General features: G+C 34.5%; 5 protein-coding genes across 6 annotated transcripts; 4 read left to right on the top strand and 1 right to left on the bottom strand.

The window, feature by feature from the left end:
* Positions 1–1,175: 1,175 nt before the first annotated feature.
* On the top strand, positions 1,176–2,562 carry LOC110733043 (bZIP transcription factor 53-like). The gene has a single exon (XM_021913062.1). The coding sequence runs from the start codon at positions 1,828–1,830 to the stop codon at positions 2,251–2,253; it is 426 nt and encodes a 141-aa protein (XP_021768754.1). The 5' UTR covers positions 1,176–1,827; the 3' UTR covers positions 2,254–2,562.
* A 1,164-nt stretch (positions 2,563–3,726) lies between these two features.
* Positions 3,727–7,671, top strand: LOC110733045 (sm-like protein LSM2). The gene is made up of 4 exons (XM_021913064.1): positions 3,727–4,045; positions 4,343–4,392; positions 4,485–4,643; positions 7,330–7,671. The coding sequence occupies exons 2-4, from the start codon at positions 4,390–4,392 to the stop codon at positions 7,447–7,449; spliced, it is 282 nt and encodes a 93-aa protein (XP_021768756.1). The 5' UTR covers positions 3,727–4,045; positions 4,343–4,389; the 3' UTR covers positions 7,450–7,671.
* A 1,042-nt stretch (positions 7,672–8,713) lies between these two features.
* Positions 8,714–9,052, top strand: LOC110732923 (DNA-binding protein EMBP-1-like). The gene has a single exon (XM_021912908.1). The coding sequence runs from the start codon at positions 8,714–8,716 to the stop codon at positions 9,050–9,052; it is 339 nt and encodes a 112-aa protein (XP_021768600.1).
* Positions 9,053–9,639: 587 nt separating this feature from the next.
* On the bottom strand, positions 9,640–10,384 carry LOC110733044 (calvin cycle protein CP12-2, chloroplastic-like). Its single transcript, XM_021913063.1, has one exon. It carries the CDS (start codon positions 10,285–10,287, stop codon positions 9,916–9,918), a length of 372 nt encoding a protein of 123 aa, XP_021768755.1. The 5' UTR covers positions 10,288–10,384; the 3' UTR covers positions 9,640–9,915.
* Positions 10,385–11,566: 1,182 nt separating this feature from the next.
* LOC110733042 (probable glutamyl endopeptidase, chloroplastic) lies at positions 11,567–22,696 on the top strand. Of its 2 annotated transcripts, none has more exons than XM_021913061.1 (15): positions 11,567–12,009; positions 12,565–12,781; positions 14,670–14,780; positions 15,901–15,946; positions 17,099–17,208; positions 17,302–17,805; positions 18,221–18,349; positions 18,886–19,185; positions 19,288–19,746; positions 19,874–19,939; positions 20,647–20,707; positions 21,008–21,157; positions 21,259–21,396; positions 21,628–21,932; positions 22,302–22,696. In XM_021913061.1, coding segments are annotated over exons 1-15 (2,892 nt in total). In that variant the 5' UTR covers positions 11,567–11,714; the 3' UTR covers positions 22,303–22,696. The 2 variants fall into 2 exon arrangements, with proteins under 2 accessions (XP_021768753.1, XP_021768752.1); XM_021913060.1 differs by having other exon boundaries at positions 11,571–12,009; positions 22,298–22,696.
* The last annotated feature ends 186 nt before the right edge of the window (positions 22,697–22,882 follow it).

Genomic DNA, 22,882 nt, shown 5'->3' with positions numbered 1-22,882 from the left:
ATAATTATGGTCTAAAACTTCAACTAAATCAATATTATATAGAGCATGTATTTTACAACTTAAGAAATAATAAAATATAATCAATAAAGAATGGAGAAATATATCATTACCAAAAGATAAACATGTCCAAAATGTGAACTATATTTGAATTAAAAGGTTTAATTAAGAAGACTTATACGTAATTTATGGAGTATATGAAGAAAAGTAAACCAATAAATAAAAGGAATATTCACCCCTTGTTCCTTTTTTTCTCACCCAAAAAAAAAAAAAAAAAAAAAAAAAAAAAAAAAAATAGAAAAGAAAAGAAAGAAAAGAGGAATATGGAGTAGAATATACGGTAATGCAAGCACGAAAGCTGACGTCATACAACATGCTATATTACCATTTGGCATTTGCCAGCCAAAACTTGCCAAATATACCAATAATTTTTTATTTTTTTTTTTAATAATTTTTTTATTTTTTTTAATAAATTTCTTATTCTTATTGTTAATATTTCTTGCTCACAATGGAAGATTTCTATCCCACCTAACACCCATGGCCCCTCCTAATGAGCTCATCACATAATGACATAAATAGTACGAGTACTTTGTATAAAAGAAATAAATTCCAATGTGCTCCACCTTTATAAATAAATGGCAAAAGCTAGTGAACGTTCTAGGGACGTTAGATAAGATAAATAAAAGTGAAAATATTAGAATAAAATTAACATTAATTATATTGAATGTCGCGTGATTTTGTCATACTTTTCTAACTTAATACAAAGTACAATACTATTTTAACCAATATAATTATTCCATATCAAATGCTCCGTGAAACTTGTTAGCGAAGATAATTTGTGTTGACCAAACAAAAAAACCAAGGGAAAGGAATGCTTCATTTCCCAACAGAAGTAAAATAAAAATAGAACTTTTATTTAGACTCAATCTTATCTAAAATACATTTAGTCAATTTTGTAGAAAAAAAATTCAATGATTAATATTTTGTATCATTAAAAGGTACTCCATATTTCTTATAAAATATTGAGATAAAGTTTAAAAAAACTTAAGAAATTAATCACAAAAAGTTGTCCAAACAAATACGTGTCGAGTAATATAAAATTTTCAAATAAAGGCAAATTTTAATAAGAATAATAACTGAATACAGTACATAATAAGATTATATAAGATCAGATTAATTAATATAATAGGCAAATATCTTGTAGATTAAGGGTAAAAATTTGATGACAGCCAGATCTTAACAGCTAAATAAAATAATAGGATAGGATAAGCAGCTTCCAAGAAAAACAGGAAAAAAAAAAAAAAAAGCCCTTGAAAATTCTATAAAAACCGAGCTATAACCCTTAACAAAACCTTCTTTCCTCCTTTCTTTGCTTTGATTGCATACTTTGCGTTTTCTTCTCCCAGATAAGTCTTTATCTTCTCTCTCTTTTTCCAATTTTCCTCTTTCTTCAATTTTCTCATAAATTCCCCAAATTTCTTCCCCTTTTCTTTTTCAATTTGCTCTTGTTTTTTTAGATCTAGGGTTTGTTTCTTCAATTATATAGTGTATGGTTTGAAATTCAATTCAATGTTTTTCGAGCCTATATGAGCTACCAAATCCAGATGCGGAGGATCCGAATTCTCCATTCATTTTCAGTTGTTTTCCTCTATTGGTTTTACGTTTTCTCATGAATTAATCGTTTCAATTTCATAGATTTAGGTGTTTATTTTCTAGATTTTTAGATTTTGTCAAACCCTAACCCTAATTTCCGATTTCCCCAAATAAAAATCTTTTTTCGAAGAAAACAACTGATTTTCCGAATTTAGTAGAAATTTCGTGTGATTTATAATGCAGCAATCGCAGCCGGTGAGTTCCGGGTCGGATTCTGATCCGAGGTACGCGAATATGGATGAACGGAAGCGAAAACGGATGCTTTCAAACCGCGAATCGGCCCGAAGGTCGAGGATGAAGAAGCAGCAGCATTTAGATGAGCTATTAAAAGAAGTGAATCAGCTAAAATCTCAGAATTCTGAGATTGCTCAGAAGACGGATGTTGTTACACAGCATTACATTGCTTTTGAATCAGAAAACAATGTTTTGAGAGCTCAGATGATGGAATTAACTGATCGATTAAGGTCTCTGAATTCTGTGCTTCAGTTTATGCAGGATGCTAGCGGTTTTGCCATGGATATCCCCGAGATTCCTGATACTTTGCTTGAGCCGTGGCAGCTCCCTTGTCCCGTTCAAACAATCCCGAATGTGTTTCAATGTTAACGATAAATCAATGTGTCTGTTTTCGAGGATAATCTCGAATGCTTAGTAACAATCAATGGTGGTGAAAGATGGGATTTATTATTTCGTTTTCGATTGCGAAGAAGATTGTTGTTGTTTTATGTGGATGGGATGCTTTTTAGTAGCTTGTCAAATTTGTGGTTTTGGTGATTTAAGAGTCTTAAATGTGTTGGTGGTTGTTAATTAGTTTGTTATTAGGTTTTGATTGTAATGTGTTTGTTACTCCTTTTATTCAAGTCAAGTCTATTGGTGATTGTGTTGGAATAATAAAGTTGAAGTTTGTTGATTGAATGAGTCCGTTCTACACAATACTTTTCCTTTTAGTTATAATCGTGACACATTTCCTTGCCAAATAAAGTTCTTAAAGAATTAAACCTCTTAAAGATTCAATTTTTATGAGCATTTCTAAAATAATTTATCATGGTTTGGACTTGAATTAGGTACTATAAATTTGTAACATGTTGAGGGCAAGTGTTGTATTTTGAGGGTTTATTCTAATGTTGTATTTTGCTGGAGAGCACCACTAGCCCACAAGATCATCAATCTTGTGTTCTGTTCTTTTAGCATAAGTGTGCTTTTTATTGTGACCACTTTTGGTTTCTTAAGAGGGTGAGGAAACATGAAGAGAAGGGGGACAGAGAGCTTTATACACACCATTACAAAGTTTTAAGGTGGAAGAGCTTTATAGTGGATTGGCCTTTAAAGCTAATTAAAAGGGTTTGAAAAGGAATATCCTTTTATATGCTTAGTGATGATATTGATTTTTGTTTTTAACTTTATTATGAATGCACAAATTCATTAATATGATTTTTTTTTTCCCATTTACACTAGAAACATATTAGAGTGGAATATGTGAATTGTACTAAGAATTAATAAGATACAAAAAGAGGTATTATTCACGATTTTTTCATATGATAATACCTTTAACTTAAATTGACTAAAGGGATCAAAAGGGTTTTACTTGAAGTGATTGGATTTCGACTATCACTCATATCTAGAATTTCGTATAATTGCTATAAATAAGAAGTGGCTTTGACATCAGGTGACAGGAGCAAGTTTGTTACTCCAGGATCCAAAACAATTCAAAATTCATCAGCTACATTTATTGAGATAAGATACTTAACAAATTAGCATTAGATAAAGGGCTTGTTCATTTCAGCTCCAATAAGTTTTATTCAGTTCAAGCTCAGATCCTAATTTCCTTCTCTCATAAAATATTCATTTCAGTTGAATTCAGCTCCAATCAGTTGTGTTCAGTTCAGAAAATGTGAACAAACCCAAACTTTTGTAAATTCTTCAAATTACTCGTGTTGTAATTATAGTAAGTTCCTAAAATCATTGTGATTCATGTTCATAACCTAATGATTTAGATAAAGATGTGTATAACTTAGTTGACTCAACCTAACCTAAAAGTGATCCCAATTTATATTTTTTATTTTTTTTGAAATCATCCCAAATTAGATTTCGACTTACATAAATACAATAATTTTAGATAACGCAAACCCAAACCCAAACTAGACTTGGTCTAAACTGATTCAGTGATCCATTTTGACTCATTGGTTCAAGCCATGAATTGAGGCTATCTTTCTTTTTCCTTGTTTCCTCAAGCTCCCCTAAAAAAAGTGAATTAAAAAGAAAAACCCTCAAACGTTTAATATTGCCCCTTCGTTTAGTAGTTTTTTCACTGTATCCCTCTTTTTCTCTCTCTCTTCCATTGAATTCTTCGTTGAAGCGGCTTGTGAGCTTTCTTTCCTCCATTGAAGCAGTTTCTGAGGTAAGATACTCTTCTTTAATCATCGAATTTTCACAATCTAGGGTTTCGTTAATTTAGTTGTCAGTGTACTCAATTTAGGGTTCGAATTATTGAACTATTACTTTGATAATTAAAATCATATTTCGTTGCAGACTTTTGTTTATACATTTCTTTACTATGAAAATGCATTTTTTTTCTCTATAATCTTAATTAATGTGAACAATTTAGGTGAAAATGGTCTTTTGGATGTATACCTTTTCAATTTTTTCGAGCAATTTAGGTTTTGTTTTATGAACTTACAAAGTAATTTGGTTACAGATTGGTATCACATTCAGACTTTCAGAGCTCTACCGAAGTAGTAGAAAATGGTAATCTTTATTCGTAATTCAATACTTTTGGACTAACATATATTGCTGAATGAATTTAATCGAGCTCCATGCTTTATTTTTGGTGTTGGCAGCTATTCTTTTCGTATTTCAAGGAAATCGTGGGGCGTGAAGTGGTTGTGGAACTGAAGAATGATCTCGCGATAAGGGGCACCCTCCGTTCTGTTGATCAGTACCTCAATATCAAGCTGGAGAACACTAGGGTTGTTGACCAAGACAAGTATCCTCACATGGTATCTCCTGCTCCCTACCATTTCATTGTTTCCTCGAAATTTTTGCACCCTTTAATATGATTGTATGGAGTTTGTTGAAACTTTATTCATCAATGAGGCAATGATTTTGGGTGAGGAATATGGAGCTAATGCTTATATTTTGTTCTTGATCTTAACATTTGTTATTGCTTCAGTTTTCACTTTGCGTAGTAATTATTGATAGGTTTTAATCAGGGATGAAATATTGCGTTCATTTTCTTTTTCCTTAGACATTTGTATATGAATGCATTAGTTTGAATGATGTATTTTAGGCTGCGTGAAACTCATATATGCTAGAGTCGGCTTAGCCTTTGAACTTGTTTTATCCCTAGATGGATTTCAGCGATGAATACGCATTACATCTATTTTGCTTTGACATTCCCCAAACCTCTCTACTGACTTTATTTGGATTGGTGAATGCTTTAGATGGTTTCAGACCTTTCCCTTATCCAGTCAATTTGCCGTGCTTGATGGTTATAATTAGCTGTAGAGTTCACATTTGATTTCTCATCCCATGAAGACGCTGCTATCATTTTTATCTTTAGTAGTCTCCTTTGTCCAATGGTCTCTTGACGATCTTTTATATCTTTATCTTCTCTTAGCTGTTAACTACAGAGGGTGTTGGCTAATCTACTTTATGAGTTGGCTGTTCACCCCTTTAAACATAGATACACAGATCTTGTACTGTAAGTATCTTAATAGATAAGAAGTAGATATGCTAGTTAAGAGACATGATTTAAATTTACCGATCACCTTTGTCATACTTGTGTTGAAACAATTTTACATGGGTTCTGACTTGGGATATTGGTTGGACCTGAGAAGGAAAAAAGGACATGGTTTTCTCTCACTCTTTGTTTTGGCAATTCAAGAAGATTTATTCTGGGAAAAAAAAATCATAAATTGCTTTCAGTTGGAATTGGACCATAATTTTGCATGGAAATGGAATGGCTTTTTATGGCTAACCATCTTTGTGGTACTGACATTAACCACATTGGTTGTGGGTGGGGGGTGATGGTTGTTGGTCAATGAGAGAATTTTATGCAGAAAAGGTCCTGTGGCTGCATTTTCTGCTGTGAAGTACTTTCTTTCTCTAAATAATAAGCAAGTTTTTCATTTTGGCTCCGTTTATTTTGATGGAAAACATTTTTCATGGAAGATTATTTTCTAAACAATGGGACATGATTGTGAAAAGGTTTTCCTTTGTTTATTAAAAAAACTTTTGAAGTAAATAAGAATGGAAGCAAAAAGAGGGGAAGGGTAGCGGAGAGAAAATAGAGAAATGAGGAGTAAAGAGGAATACGGGGCATACCATCTTAACAAAAGGAAAATGGTTTTCCTTCTTTAAAAAATAATTCTTCACTTATGGGATTTTTTTCCCCCAAACTATAACAAAACAAACAGAGGAAAATCATTTTCCATGAAATTTTTTTCCACCAAAACAAATTGAGCCTTAAATGAAGAGGTGGATTGATTGTAGCTGAAAATAGTGTATAATATTTATTTTTGGCAGCTGTATCCAGATCTGGAATTTTTTGCACCTTCAACCATGTCTCTGCTTAAAAATTAATTTATTTCCACGCTTGGTTTTCGTATCCCACTCGAGTTGGAAATCCATTTCTGAAACTGAGCATCATAGGTTTAGTCCGAGCCTGCTCTAGACGAGTGAAAACTGTTATCTCCTTATAAGCATCTTCCTTATCAAGTATCAAATATCAATTACTGACTTTTATATTGATGCAACTGTGATGTCATGTCATGAACCTCAATTTCACTAAACAAGACTTGTAAGAAACTGGAAAGTATGTGGAATTAGGGAAGTAGGGGAGGTTGTTGTAGAGCCTTTTGGAATATCTGGTTGTGTCGACATATTCCAACATTCTTGCGAGTAATCTCAGAATTCTGTCTGTCTAAATTATCCTTGGGATTGTGAAGAATTGTCTCAAAGGTTACTTCAGCATGTATTGACTAGTTTTTATGGCGCTGCTTAAGACATATTCAATGTGAGTGGGTTCAGTTACTTCAGTAGTCTATTATGGGTATTATCAAGGAGTTTTATACTGCCATAGTGCTGTATTTTGCTATATCATGAATTGAGGGGAAATGTGCAGGTCTACTGTTGTAACTACTAACTAATCCCTCTTCACTAAGATATATGTGAAGTAGCTTCTATAAGTAAAGATCAATTTACTAGGGTGATGATTAGATGTATTCAGTAGATCCTTGTCCATTTTTGTGGATGTGTATTCAAATCACTTTAATTTCTTTCATTTGTGGCTGATATCAACTTAGGCAGATTGAGGGGAATAGGACATTTAGTAAAAGCTTCTTTGTGCTTTTCATTTGCCTTGTGAAATTAAAGCCAAATGTCAGTCAATGTACTTTTTCCCATTATTTTCCATGAAAGCTTACCCTTTTTTTGGTTGAATCATTTACAAATTGACCCTGAAGTTGGCAACAAGACCCCTTTCTGGTTTTGGCTAATCTCATAATCTCTCATTGTATGATCACTTTGGATTCTGTTCTTAATCTGGATCTTTCATACCACTGGTGATAGTCTTGGTTGGGAGGGGGAGCTTGCCTCTGATAATGATGAAGTAATTGTTTGCTTTTAACCATCAGTTTAAATTCCTTTGGCTACAGAAATTGACAATTATACTTATTTTTGCAGTTATCAGTGAGAAACTGCTTTATTAGAGGTTCAGTTGTGAGATATGTTCAATTACCACCAGATGGAGTTGATGTTGAGTTACTTCATGATGCTACTAGAAGAGAAGCTCGCGGCGGGTAACTCTGGCAATGGTGAAGACTGACTTTCCTTGTACGAGCTTGTTTTTGGTGGATCATTAGTAGGTGCCTTTATTTGATGCTCTGGACCTTCTTTATCTCTTCTGGTGCATGTTAATTTACCAATTGTAATGATATCTCAGCTACGTGACCCTTTACATTTGTGATAGTGAATGTTTGGAAATGCTGATATTATGAGATATGCTTGCACAAGTGACATGCTGAAGCTGTGATTTTATGTGCATTTGTCAAGCCCATGTGCCAATTTTCGCTATTGTTTTTGTACTTTTGTTATCGTGGTTCTATCACTTTTATGTTAATATGTTATACGAGGGGCAAAGGTGAATGTGTGCATAAAACCCATGACATCAATGTGTGCATTTCTTCAAAGTACCTTAGTGTTACCAGACCTCAGAAGCATGTTGTTACCGTGTCTATACTACTAATACGAAGTATTAATTACAAATGACAATAGTGTTAGCAAACTCTCCCACCATGCAAATCCTTAGTAAATTTTTGTGAATGCAGAATAATGCAAGTGTAGAAGAGTAAATTACAAATGCGATGTATATTCTTTGCTTTGGAACTAAACACCTCTCCTATTTCACACCTTTTTGTTGTTTTTCCTAAGGTTATTTACATATTTTTCTTATTTAATTGTGGCTATTATACGTCTATTGTTACATGTGTCAATTTTCGAATTTATTAGCATGTAAGTCATGGCAAAGAGTGTCGTGCACACGTTGATACATAATGTGTTAAAACACGCCACACAATAAATTACTAAACGTCCTAGCATATCATCCTTTCGATATATTCCGAGAGTGATTAAGGAAGGATTTGCATATGTGCCACATAATAAACACCCTAGCATGTCTATCCTGGAGTATATAAGGAAGGATTTATAAAATTCATCGAAGTGAAAAAAAGTTATGTTCAATTAATTAACACATTCATAATTCATCCACATCCGAGAAATATTTGTCCAAATCTGCAAAATAGTTTCCTTAATTCTACCTTAATAAATTTACCAAACATAAAAGTTTAAAAATGTCAAAAATATATTCGACCGGAATAATTCTAACATTAAGATTTTATCCATATTTTAATCCAATTTTTTATGGTAATTTATCAAAATCCTTAGAAAAAAACTTGGCTATAAATTAAGGCTTCATATTATCCATGTACTAATCCAAATTTATCCTTTACAATATTCTTGAAGCAATACAGTATAATTCATTCTCTCTTGTTCATAGTATTAGACAGAGATGAAGATGCAGCAGGAGGAGGCGAAGCAAAGGCGAGCACAGTCGAACAGAGAGTCTGCTCGACGATCAAGGCTAAGGAAACAGCAGTACATTGCTCAACTTGAGAGCAAACTGAATGCTCAAAGTGTCCGGATGACAAGGTTGAGTGATGAGATTGGGTCTAAGGATGCCATCATTCAGACTATGAAGGAAGCTACTGGGATTTACGTCGATGATAGATGTACGGATCATAATCTACTGCGCAATCAGTTTCTTAGCGATGTCTGTGAGTATGCCAAGGGGTTTACTGATGTCCCGCAGACTCTGATTGCTGAGCTTGTGAATGCGCGAGGTTACTGAAGTTCTACTGCTAAATTAGTCTTTTTATTAATATTATTACACTATTACGTATGCTAGTTAATGTTAGATGTAATTGATAAGAGTTTATATCCGATTTTGGTACTCCAACCAAAGGCCTAAGCGGATGGTTGGAGTCTCAAAATTAGTTGTATATTATACTCGTATCATGACAAGTTTATGATTTATGTTTTTTATTTTTATGAATCGGAGATTTATACTTTGCAAATCAATTAATTCTATTTTTCTCATCCAGATATATGAGTACATTACTGTAAGGGTCCAATTAAACAATAAGTATCATATATAATTAGCCAACTACTCGTCTAAATATCTACATATACACAATTACACACCGTAGTTAACTCTAGGCATCATCATTCTCATTGATCATCTTGGCTCGATTTAGACTTGACTTTAATATTTGTACAAACGAAAGAGCTGAATTTTTTCTCTTATCTAAGAGATTAATCTAGTTTTTTACTCTTGAAAAAAAGCAGAAAACTCTAGCAATTCAAACATAAATTTAAATCAAGCAAATTAAAACAAGCTAAGCAAGTGTTGAAAAAAAAAAAAAAAAACCAAGCACAGGATTGAAGTTCTTATGCATTTACATTAATATGATCATGTATATCAAAGATTCAAGGGTTACAATAGCTTCCCCCTACCCTTTTTAATTCGAGCATAAAATAGATCATTAGAGCCCCTTAATTTCATCACATAATAACATAACCCCGTGCATAATTTAATTGATCATCAAGATAAGCCCAACAACATCCTATAATAATAATAACAACTAGAGCAAATTAAATATATAAAGTATACAATAACAAAATAAAATTACTTAAAATAAAAACTTGTGATAATTAATTATCATAAGTCTTGCATTCATCTGTCTCAGGGTTATCCTTGCAAAACTCCTCAAGAGGATCACTATCCTTAGCCTTGTCCCTAGCATGGCTAGCCGCGGCACTAACTTCCTCCACCACGTCCCAAGCCGCTACACACTCGCTGCTGACCGGGTCATCCGAGCACGTCTCTTGAGCCTCCTTGATGCTCTTCTCCACATTATCCGAAAGCTTATCCGGTGCGGCTCGAACCGCCACCAAACGGCTAGCATGCATGTTACTTTTTCTTATGTACGTGACCATGTTACATAACTTTGGTGACTCAAAGTTGTTGCTAGGCTTATTGGCTAGCAACAATTTTGGGCTCATAGAAACACTCATACTAGCCATTTTTTTTTCAAAGACTTGTTTTTCTTAGCTTATTACTTTTTTGAACAAGTTTTTGAGATAATTGATTACTGTGATAAAGGAAATATAGGAAGGAGAAAGTTTGATATTAATAATGTGGATTGGGGAGTGAATTTTGTGCACATATTTCTTATCATGATATAGCCATTAATATGCTCACACGTAGAAATGTGTAGGATATTTTTTTTATTTTTTAATTTCTTGTGGATCTTTTTGCTTTTTCTTTTGGATGTATTATTGATTTTTATTCTACTTTGTCAGTTATTGGAGGTGTGGTTACCTACAATTACGTAGTAAATTGAGTAAATGTTTTTGAATATTAGACTTGTTATGATTTTTCTAGATATTTTGAAGAAGTCCATTTATAGGTGAGAAAATGCATGTAATATGCAAAGTAACAATTACTAATTTACTACGGTATAATATAGATATAACATTAGTCAAGTTCGACCCTATTTGATTTAATAAAAAGGAAATTGTGTAATCTAGTAAACATTATAAGCCTGAAACCTAGCCAAATATTATGTGTTTTTCAACTCGACGCTTTACTTAGCTTGGTAATTAGGCATGGAACAAACTTATTTTTTCACCAAAACCTGACTAAGCTCGTCCTATATTTACCACTAATAAGTTATTAGTCACTTCATATATTATTGATTTATTATGATGTGGCTCATGTGAGTAAGGGTCTGTTCACATTTACTGAACTGAGCTGAACTGAACTGAACTGATTGGAGTTGAACTGAATATTTTATAAGAGAGAGAAATTAGGAGCTGAAATGAACTGAACTGAAATTAAGTAAGTGTATGAACAGGCCCTAACTTGTTCAACACCAATACAGTAGGAGACACGAACAACCAAAACCGCTAAATCACGTGCCACGTAATGATTGTTTTAGAGATATGAGATATCGGAAAACACATGTGTGACATATTTTTCGTAGATATCATTAATAGAATAATAATATTTAGGTTTATTTATGTTAAAGATATTATGTAAAGAATATTTTTAGGGTTTATGGTTATACTAGTTTATCTCTTAGAAAGATTATTTCATATCTATCTTATGCGTAGGTTTTGTTTAAAATACTTTACCCAATAATCCAGTCATTTTATTACCTCTTTCACCCTATATTTGTCGATCAAATAATCGTATAATATTGCAATTGTTGTAGAACCAGTTTTTTTTTTTTTTTTTTTTTTTCTGGTGAATTTGATGGAGTAGCTCAGTAGATAATGTAGCTAGATAAATACCCTGGAAAAATGTCCAACTATGGTGACATTAACACATTACACATGAATAACAACATTCAAACCAAAACAACTTTAAACAAAAAGAATCTTACGCTTACACTCTACTAGTACACTACATTTTTTTTAAAGAATAAATCAAACTTTACATTAAAAAGATGCGACTTCATAAAGTCTACCATCGTTTTTCTTCTTCTTCATTCATCATTCAACACCAATTCAATCGATTTTCTCTCTCCTTACCTTCATCTTCTTCTTCATCATCTTATCTCTCTTCACTTCCCTTTAAATTCCCAGGAATTCGAACTTCCCAACAATTCAGGACTGTTTCTGGGAAGCCTTTTAGTAGTACAATGAGTAGGCTTCAAAGTCTTGTTCCTGTTGAAGCAGTTTCTGGGGAATATATTGCTGCTGCTCCTTCTAATGGGTCTGCTTCTAATTCTCAATTAGAAGGTAATTTTCACTTTATTTTTTCTGGGTTTTGTTTGTTTTGTCTTGTTTTAATTTGGGTTTTCTTTTGTTAATTGGATTGATTTAAAATTTGCTTTTTTTTTTTTTTTGAATTGAATGGGCCTTTTTTTTGGTTTGGTTCGTTGAATTGGGGAGGTTTTCGATTTTGATAGGTTATAAAATAGGAACTTGAATTGAGTTGAAGCTGAATTGGTGAAAATGAATTGGACTAATTGAGGTTTATTTGCTGAGCTTGGATGAATTGTTGTGAATTTATGTAATATGATGGAGATTGATACTAAATTTTATTAATATATATTTGGGGTCAGGGTTTAACCATTGTCTTGGATAATTGGAGTGTAAATATAGTATATTAGTATAAGACATGTTTCATGCTTCTTTTTTGAGTAGAAGTCTTCATACTAGTATAATTTGTTATTGCTAAGTTTTACATGTAGAACAAAAATTTGTTATAATAATAAACTCCTATTGGCCTTAGTGTTGTTGGATGCTAGATATATGGAGTATTTATTAATGTGGTGTGCATTTGTTGTATAGATGATTTGGGAACAAATGGTGGCTATCAACTGCCTCCTTCTGAAATACGAGACATCGTTGATGCTCCTCCCTTGCCCGCATTGTCCGTTTCGCCCCACAGGGATAAGATTCTATTTCTCAAAAGAAGATCTTTACCTCCCTTGATAGACCTTGCTAAACCAGAAGAAAAGCTTGCTGGTATTCGCATTGATGGAAAAAGCAATACACGGAGTCGAATGTGAGTATTTATGTGCAATATGCTCTATGCAATCCCCCTTTCATGAACACCCCTTCAATGTTCAATGAGATTTTTTTTTTATAATTAATTAATTTTTTATTTTATGGGAAGAAATAATTATCATTAATAAATAGCCAAAGATTTGTAAACCACAAATAGAGAAATTAAAATAATTTTAACTATCAAAATCATTACTAATTTGCATATTTGGCATAGCTTATGCTCCACCGCTTCAAGCAAAAAAACTAAATGGCCAAGAAACTAAAACCCTAGAGGAGAGAGGAGGGGGGAGAGAAGAGAAAAAAAAGGAGGCAGCTAACCTATGGGAAGTTCCCCCTTCAATCAGAGCTTGGAACTAACAGTGGGCTATTGTTATTACTCGTAATGCTATGCATTCGTAACTTCATATATTTTTTTTTATTTCAAGGTTTGAACTTAGCTACAAAAATGACTGCTCAAAGGCTATAGCCTTTAGATTTGATCTTGTTTACTAGAATTAGCATTGGCTGAAAGATCAGGTGCATTATTCTGTAAAGAGACTGTTGCACCTAGGCATGCCAGAATTTGTTCATCAATGAGTGAACTCCTTAACGGATCCACTGATTCAAATTGTGTATCACCACTGATCAAAATCTACAATTTCTTAAGTAATTATGGCTAGGTCTAATGGCCTCTATATTCATGGTAACTAATGAAGGGATTAAACAAAAGTATTGTTGCTTTTATTTACAATTTGATTGTAGCTAATAAGTAAAGTTTTTGCCAAGTATACCACATTAATGAAGAATTTGGGTTTAGAGGAGCATGTAGCATTCGAGAGAAAGGAATGGAGAGAGAGTATCATAGTTGTCTGGCTGATGATCATTGGGAATGAGACTTCGATGTGGTTGTTGTATACCATATCAAGCAAGGACAAGCATTCCCCTTTGTCATATTCATCTCATGTATGGTCCAGGTAGCAGATTTGCAACTTGTTATTCTGGTGATGATCATAATATGCCAGTAGTTATCTACTTTTCCTGGAGCTGTATAAAAGGCAGAAGATACGTCTCACTAGTCTCCATGGTTAATGTAGCAGTGACACCCTTTCTCTTTGCCTCTCCTAGATGAGTTGTAAAAACTAAAATGGGCTAGCAGTCCACATGTCTATCAGTGTTCCCCTACCCTTTTTGCTTTGCTCTCCTAGCTTTCTGAACGTTAGGCCAGAATAAATTCAACAGCCTCAGCCCTAGGCCTGTTTTTTTAGTGCATGGTAAGCATGAAACTTTACTTATCATGCTTACAATGCACTAAACCTTTTCATTAGTGAAGAGTTAATTAATTTGAGTAATTAAACGAGGCCTAGAATCAAAATGTCAAAGCAGCTAGATGGAGAAATTAAACCATGCTAAAACCATGCTACCTGTCGTTCTATCATTGAAAACCTGCTTGAGTTCTTATAAGATATATATGTATGTTACTTCATGTATATGCGCTTCATCATATATGCTTGTATAATACTTTCACATTGACATCCCACCAATGCATATATACATTTGTTCAGAACCATACATGCTTTAGTTTGCTCACTCTCAATGTGTAGTTAAAGGTGTATTTACCTTGTTTAAAATGTTGGCAGATAGCTATGGAGAAAATTGAATTTTAAATAGTAGATAACTAGATAATGGTACTACATTAGCAATATCCTAGTGCCTTTCATGATGCTTATTTTATATTGGTTAATATGGTACTACTTAGCAACAAACAAGGAAATGATAGTTTAGTGACAATGTGACATGAGTGAGAAAATGCATATTGCCATATTAGAATTTCTGTATATGCTCAAGCCAACATTTTCTTTTTATCTGGTGTATATCACAAGGTGACAAGCTTAATCATTTGTGTGCAGGTCATTTTACACAGGTATTGGAATCCATCAATTGACAAGTGATGGTACCCTTGGGCCAGGAAAAGAGGTACATGGCCTACCTGATGGTGCAAGGATTAATTTTGTTAGCTGGTAATTTAAGCAGTTCCTTAGCATCATTTTATTAATTATGCATTTACTAGAGTTCAGGTGCACTAAATGCTGATTTAAATAAAATTGACTTGAAGAGTTGTGTGCTAATTGTGATAGGTCAGTGAAGTTGTTTTTCTATTAAGTGATGAGATTTCCCTACTGTTATTAGTTTGCTCTTAGGAAGTGATAAAATGGTATTTATGTGAAAAGTTGATGAAAATTTTCTCTGCTGGTAAAAGCTCTGGTCTTTTGAACTCTACAAAAAGCTAGTTTTAGGCCAGAAGTACATTGATAATTTGCATGTCGAAAAGCTTTACATGTTGTGATGTCTTGGATGTTAAAAGCTTAGGTTCAATAGCTATCTACTGTTCAGGGCCTCAATAGTTTCTTAACGATTCTCCAAACGTAGATGAGATGCATGTAATTATATAAAGCTGTTGACAACAAATTTGAATTTTGTACTACCTCAGTATGGTCTTGTGGCTACTGAGGCCCTTCTTCCCCCCTACAAACTCTTCTTTCTCATATCCTTCTTCGGGAAGTGTGACCTCATTTCGATTTTTTTAACAAAAACAATCTTTGGTCTTATAGTACTGAGGTGTGGTACTATGTGATCAATATATTTATGATTATGTATGTTACTTGGACATAAGATTCCATTAATGTGTCTAACCTGTGAAAAATATTTGTGCACTCACATATATAATTACAGTAAGGGGGTTTCGTTATATTTAGGCTGCAAAAATGTGTGTGGTTTGCTGGTTTTCTGAAAAACTACCCATGAGATCATGAGTTATTGGAGAATTTAAAGAACTAGAATGAGGGTGTTTATAAGTCTTAAGTAACCATGTTGTTGCTGCTGAGAGATCAGACATGTGATGCTGATGGAGCTTGAATGCCTCATTTTCTTCTGCAGATGAGTTTCTCAGAACTCACAATGTAGCTTCATCTGTAATTGATGTATTTGGCTCCCAATAAAAATAAAAATGTTCTGTATGGTGTCTAATATTCATGGACAAAAATTTTCTGTGTACCTTCCCTTCCTCCTCTTTCATACAAGTATACAACATAACTAATTGCCTTTTTTTTGTCTGACATTCTCTTTATGATGATTTTCCAGGTCAAATAATGGTCAGCATTTAGCGTTTTGTGTCCGAGTTGATGAGGTAACCATCTTTTGCTGGTCTTCTTGCTTGTTGCTGTAGAATCTTGTATGAAAAAAGAGGATATATATGTACCGTATTGGGGGAAAAAAATCTAATTACATAAAAAAAAATCTAATTATGTTTGCTACTGTTCCCTTTTCCATTCTCCTCTGAGACATTGACCCATCTGATGCATATTTTTTCTTGTAACCTGTTGTCTGGCACCTACTACCAGAATACTTTCTTTTTTCAGGCTGTATCATATTGACCTTTTGCACTATTCACATACTCTACTTTGACCGTATATGGTTATATACTTATTTATACTAAGGAAATTAATGTATCTTAAGATATGATTACGAGGGGTGATAAGTCATAGGCCAATGCATAAGTTATAGATGGCTCCGTGAACCAAGTAGGCCTCCTGCGGTCTGTTGGAAGCCCTGGGAAGCGCCTCAATGCCTAACTTTGGTGGGTACAAAAATGTTCTCCAAAGACAAAATCTGAAGGCAATATTGGACTATTTTTGGAGATTTCGAGATCCTGAAAACTCAAGTGATGACAAGGGATCCCAGGGTCATGTTATGTTGTTTGAAACTATATATGCCCACTAGTCGGTCACATAAAGACCCATGCTGATCCCGAGTCAATGACAGGATGTGTATACGTTACTGACTAAATTGTTAGTTAAGAGTCAAAGTGGATGGTTCCAACCATCCAAGTGGCCTCCTAGGGTTTCGTTTGGTCCATGGAAAACACCTCATCCTCTATCCTTTTCAGGCCCAAAATGACTAAAATTCTCCACAACTGAAGGGTAATCCACGCTTTTCGACCAATTTTGGGAAAGGTTTCCAGAATTGAATTGGATGTGGGGGTCATCTCCCGGTATCATAAAAGTTAGGATGGAACCATGGCAGACCTACCAATAGATCTATAAAGTTTCCAGAATGTCATGTGGGATTTTGTTAGATTCGTTTCAATATATTTCGAAAATATCAACTTTTTATAATATTTACTTGTAGATAATTAAAAGATACTAATGGTCGGACAATGTTGGCAAATTAAAAGTCAATATGGTAAAATTACATAAATCAGAGGAAATTTATTTTTCATGTAGTTCCATTATTGCAAGTCCAGTTCCATTTTGACTGACATGACTATTGTTTGGAGCAGGATCTTGGTGGCAATGGCAAGCTTCAGTTATGGGTTGCTAATGTGGAAACTGGATTGGCTAAACCCCTGTTCAAATCAGCAAAAATCTATGTAAACGCTGTGTTTGACAAGTAAGTGTCTTTATCACTTAAGACTTGTCAAATTGATTTATTATATTATCTGAAGCTTTCGCTGACAATTGATATTTCTGTGTTCTTAATTAGTTTTGTCTGGGTGGATGACTCTACTTTACTGGTTTGCACCATTCCATCCTCTCGTGGTGATCCGCCTAAAAAGCCTCTGCTTCCTCCTGGTCCTAAGATTCAATCGAACGAGCAAAAGAATACTATACAACTCAGAACCTTCCAAGATTTGCTTAAGGATGAATATGATGAAGATTTGTTTGATTATTATGCAACTTCACAACTTGTACTGGCTTCTTTGGATGGAACAGTGAAACCTTTTGGGCAGCCAGCTGTGTACAAATCGCTGGACCCTTCACCAGATGATAAATACATAATGATAAGCTCAACCCACAGACCATACTCTTATGTAGTACCTTGTGGAAGATTTCCAAAGAAGGTTGAATTATGGACAGTTGATGGAAAATTTATTAGGCAACTCTGTGATTTGCCCTTGGCAGAGAATATTCCTATTGCCCATAATAGTGTGCGAAATGGGATGCGCTCTATCAATTGGAGAGCTGACAGACCTTCAACTCTTTACTGGTAATCTTCTATCTCTAAAGAAGACTCTAGTCCTTTCTTTTGTGAAACATTATCAACTATGAGACATTGTGTTGTTAGCTATATGTTTCTGGTAATCTGGTAATGTGGGATGATTTAAGTACTCTGTAATAATATTTTTATCATTTTGTGGCATGTTCACTGCACCTGCCAGTAATGGAAGGTTAATAAAAGTAGCTCACATGCTAAACAGATAAAGTGGAAAGTTATGGTGTCTGTCTTTTGGCTTATAGAGTTAAAAAAAGCTTTCTATGGTTATTTCAGATGGTGGGTTTCGTGACTCGTGAGTTACACATGCCTTAATTCCTTGCTTTCCATTGTTTGTTACTACAAAAGATTAATTTATAGAAGATTCCCTTATTATATATATAAGACTTTGATTTCATTAAAATTGTAGGGTGGAGACTCAAGATGGAGGTGATGCTAAGGTGGAAGCTTCTCCTCGTGATATCGTTTATACACAGTCTGCTGAAGCAAGTGAAGGCGAAGAACCAACTGTCTTACACAAGCTTGATCTTCGATATGGGTATACTGTAATGTGATATTTTTTATGTTATTGCCCCCTCCCCCCCCCCCCCCCTTCCCCCTGACTGACAGCAATGTTATTGCTACTGTGTTTGTTAACATAATTCTAGATTTCATGCATTGTCAAAAGCTTTCTGTCTGTGAAGTATAGATTACTGTATTCATATGTTGTGGCATGGCATTATACACTTCTTTGGTGATCTAAACCGTGCTTAATTGGTTTGTAAACTATAGTTTGTTACCTTCGTATTGTTGTGTATTTTGTGTGATTGCGACTGTGGGCTTTTTTATGGCACAACATAACAAGATTTTCTTGTCTTTTCTTTCAAAAGTAGAAATCTATTATTTCAATGAATTAAGTGCTAGCTATGTGCCCAAACAACCTTTGGGATATGCTATAGTATCTAATAAATGGAAAGTATGTCTTCAGTAATCGTTGGTGAAAACATACTCTATTTCCTCATTCATTTTTGTTTTGTATTGTCTTATTATGTGGTTAAAGGCTGAAATTTTGGCAATTTTTCCATACCTTTGCAGGGGGATATCTTGGTGCGATGATTCTCTAGCTCTAGTGTATGAATCTTGGTATAAAACACGGCGTTTAAGAACCTGGGTCATATCTCCTGAGAGTAAAGATGTTAGTCCACGCATATTATTTGATAGGTCATTTGAAGATGTTTATTCAGATCCTGGTTCTCCCATGTCACGAAGAACTTCGTATGGAACATATGTCATTGCAAAGATCCGAAAGGAAGAAGATGATGCAACTTATTTATTGCTGAATGGTAATGGTGCTACTCCCGAAGGAAACATACCTTTCCTTGACTTGATGGACATGTAAGTGCTATGAGGTTAAAATCCATTCCCACAGTCAATGTTTGTCTGATATTAGTCTAATGTAAGGTGCTTTATCCTCTGTCTGACACGTAATTTTATCAGTAATTCAGGTAACAAGGAAAGAATATGGCAGAGTGACAAGGAGAAGTACTATGAGTCAGTTGTTGCATTAATGTCTGATCGTATTGAAGGGGATATGTTTGTTAACCAATTGAAAATACTTACTTCAAAGGAATCAAAAACTGAGAACACCCAGTATTATATACAAAGCTGGCCTGATAAGAAGCCAGTCCAAATTACCAATTTCCCACATCCATATCCTCAGCTAGCTTCATTACATAAAGAAATGATCAGGTATCAACGTAGTGATGGGGTGCAGCTTACTGCAACTTTATACTTGCCACCAGGGTATGACTCCTCGAAAGATGGACCTCTTCCATGTCTTGTCTGGTCTTATCCTGGAGAATTCAAGACCAAAGAGGCTGCTGGGCAAGTACGTGGTTCTCCCAATGAGTTTGCTAGCATAGGATCTACCTCGCCCCTTCTTTGGTTGGCCCGAAGGTGTGTTTCATCCTCTTCCACTGAAGCTTTAAGCCTTTAACTTTCACAGTTCTTATTTGTAAATTTACTTGCTATACCCTTGTAATATCATCAATTATATCAAGTCTTGTCTAATTTTCATCAACAGGTTTGCTGTTTTGTCGGGACCTACAATTCCTATCATTGGCGAGGGTGACAAAGAAGCAAATGATTTGTAAACATTCATGAACTCCTTGTAACTTTTTGTTCTTTGCTGTATACCTGTAATTGTATCAAGTTCTTTTGAATTTACCATGGTATTTTGGGGATTGTGGGGAATCTTGATAATAGAAGATATTGCGAAGGAATGTATGATAAATGTCACCTTCATGACTCATAAAAAAGTGGACGGAGGGTACTCATGTCTGACAAGGTTACTTGTATAATTATCAGACTTGACTTTTTTATTAGGAAAACTTCTGTTTTTGGTCCAAATGACATGTCAAATTTCTTTTCTTGGTCTAAAATGTTAAAGATTCGACATTGGTAATAAAGGTGAGATAAATAGTCCAAGTAGCACAAGTAATTTATCTCAAATTGAAATTTAACTTGTAACTAAGACCTTGCTAATTGGTATTCCAAAAAACTACTAGCTGCTGTATTACTTTTGGCCCTTCCTTGTCAAGTCACTTGTGGAAAAAGGAGTTCATTTTCAGATTTCAGTCATCTTTAACTTCTTCAGCCTCTTTATTATGGAGAATAATGAAGTTGTTCCATTAAAATTTATTTTATTTTATTTTATTTATTTATTTATTTATTATTATTATTATTTTTTTAAATATCTTGTGTGCTACAATCTTTTATGGAGAGATCTTCATCTCTTTCTGTTTAGTCACTTGAACTCTTTTTTTCACCCTTCTGGACTGAAGATCTTTTCATCAGGTATGTAGAACAACTTGTTGCTAGCGCTGAGGCTGCAGTACAAGAGGTCATTCGACGAGGGGTGAGCTGGTTTGCTCTTATATAATTTTTCCTTTGTTATCTGTGAATTGAGCAATACGATTTCAGAAAGCTGCTACTGGGTCGTAATGGGCTGCTGACTTTTGGCACCCCAAATCACTTGGGTTGGACTGGCCAGTCTATGGACCAGTCCCACAGCATGGCACGGTCCCTGGTTAGGGATTGTGCTGGTCTTCGCAATATGTGGCCCAAGCTGGGCCAAATTGCGCTTTTGATTTTGACTTGTATAAACACAAAGTCATGGTTACAAGACCCTTTGCTAAAATATTCTTTAATTTTAAAGGTGGCTCATCCCAACAAGATAGCTATTGGAGGTCACTCTTATGGAGCATTCATGACTGCAAACCTTCTGGCACATGCTTCTCATCTTTTCTGCTGTGGAATTGCTCGATCTGGAGCTTATAATCGAACTCTTACACCATTTGGATTTCAGGTACACATTTTGTTTCCTGTTACTTGACAAACTACCCTTATATTCCAATTTTGTAATCTAATTCTGTATGTACTTTTAACATTTTGTTGCCAAACTTATAGAATGAGGATAGAACACTTTGGGAAGCGACAAATACTTACATAGAAATGAGCCCTTTTATGTCGGCCAATAAGATCAAGAGGCCTATTTTGCTTGTTCATGGAGAAGAAGACAACAATTCAGGAACGTTGACAATGCAGGTATTTGCTTTTGCATTACTTCTCTTTTATGTGCCTGGAAAGAAGTATAAATGAACTATATCAAACGCTTCCTAGAGCATTTCTTCAGATGCTCATTTGTGTAGTTCGTTGTATGAAAAAAACTTTAAAAATCATTTCTATTACTATTTACTTGAACACTAATTCACTTTCATGCCTTCTGTCTGATGATTAATTTGTTTACTTGTTACGTGCACTTACAACATATTGCAGTCAGATCGGTTCTATAATGCTCTGAAGGGTCATGGGGCTCTTTGCCGCTTAGTTATTCTTCCTTATGAAAGTCATGGGTATTCAGCAAGAGAAAGCATCATGCACGTTCTTTGGGAGACAGACAGGTGGCTGCAAAAGTTTTGTGTTTCAAACACATCTGAATTAGATGCAGATGCTGGTTCCCTTAAGAAAGAAGATAGCACAGGGAATGCTGATGACAAAGTGATTTCTGCAACTGGTGGTGGTGTTGCTGAGACGGAGGAACCAGAGAATGGAGAATACTCTCGTCAGAGGTCATTGTTATGGTAATTTCTGCCATCAGAGAACTTAAGACTTCAATGAGCCTTTTTAATATGCCAAAAAAAATTAAAAAATTATGTTCTCGGACTGAAGAGTTCATATCTTTCCTGAGTATGTGTCCAAGTGTTAAACAGTTAAACTCAACTATTTTATGAAAGCTTCCTCCTTTATGGTCCAAAATTATATGTTGAGGTACACCCATGTTAGAGTGTTGAGAAGCTAACTCGGGAACACTAGGTAAAATGAGGAGTCCAAGCAACATAGAGATTTTTTTTTTCTTTACAATATGCTGCTGCTTTGTTTTTGTTGGAGATTTTCATCTCAACAGCTGACAACTTTTTCTCCTCTCTTTCTTGATTTTATTTTCTAGAAAGAATGAGAGCTTTAATAGTGACATTGAACGAGTTTGAGCATATGGCGAGCATTCCCGAAGAGAAGAATAATAAGATGAAGTTCATGATTTGAACCAATAATTCGTCCACTTTGCAACACTGCTTGCTCTGCTTCAACAGACTGAAGACACTATTGTATGAAAATTATTGCATTATACTCACTCATTAGGCAAAGAAATGTTCTTCCCATTGGAAAGATTGTACTGATTATTGCAGGACAGATTTAAAGGCCAAAGTGCGATTTCCCTCAGGGTGTAGCTCATCGGCATAGCACACGACCATCAGTTTACTTGCTAATGTATACGAAATACTAGTAATAAAGCAAATATTTTTATTTTATAGAACCTCATGTCTCAATGAATGATGACATTTTCTAATTTACTCTTTGTGAGATCTCATGTCCATAGCATAAACAAGTACTATGTATTCAACTTCCAAAGAAACAACAAAATTGAGGGTTCGACTGTATTTTGTCCTTGCGCGGTTGCACCCCCCTGAAACGGAAATTAACCAACTTATCTATAAAAAATACTCGTGCGTTAAATTGTACTTCAATTACAATG

The sequence above is a fragment of the Chenopodium quinoa genome, unplaced genomic scaffold (assembly GCF_001683475.1).
Source record: "Chenopodium quinoa cultivar QQ74 unplaced genomic scaffold, ASM168347v1, whole genome shotgun sequence".
In the NCBI taxonomy this organism is placed as follows: domain Eukaryota; kingdom Viridiplantae; phylum Streptophyta; class Magnoliopsida; order Caryophyllales; family Amaranthaceae; genus Chenopodium; species Chenopodium quinoa.
The sequence above is the reverse complement of the archived record's forward strand: the minus strand, read 5'-3'. Positions and strand labels throughout refer to the sequence as shown.

Bases quoted from the DNA above. Each gene is read 5' to 3' on its own strand.
- LOC110733043 (XM_021913062.1), top strand. From the start codon at position 1,828: ATGCAGCAATCGCAGCCGGTGAGTTCCGGGTCGGATTCTGATCCGAGG.
- LOC110733045 (XM_021913064.1), top strand. The intron at 4,644-7,329 runs GTATCTCCTGCT...TTATTTTTGCAG, and splicing joins AAGACAAGTATCCTCACATG to TTATCAGTGAGAAACTGCTT.
- LOC110732923 (XM_021912908.1), top strand. From the start codon at position 8,714: ATGAAGATGCAGCAGGAGGAGGCGAAGCAAAGGCGAGCACAGTCGAAC.
- LOC110733044 (XM_021913063.1), bottom strand. From the start codon at position 10,287: ATGGCTAGTATGAGTGTTTCTATGAGCCCAAAATTGTTGCTAGCCAAT.
- LOC110733042 (XM_021913061.1), top strand. From the start codon at position 11,715: ATGCGACTTCATAAAGTCTACCATCGTTTTTCTTCTTCTTCATTCATC. The intron at 12,782-14,669 runs GTGAGTATTTAT...ATTTGTGTGCAG, and splicing joins AGCAATACACGGAGTCGAAT to GTCATTTTACACAGGTATTG. The intron at 17,209-17,301 runs GTAAGTGTCTTT...GTTCTTAATTAG, and splicing joins GTAAACGCTGTGTTTGACAA to TTTTGTCTGGGTGGATGACT.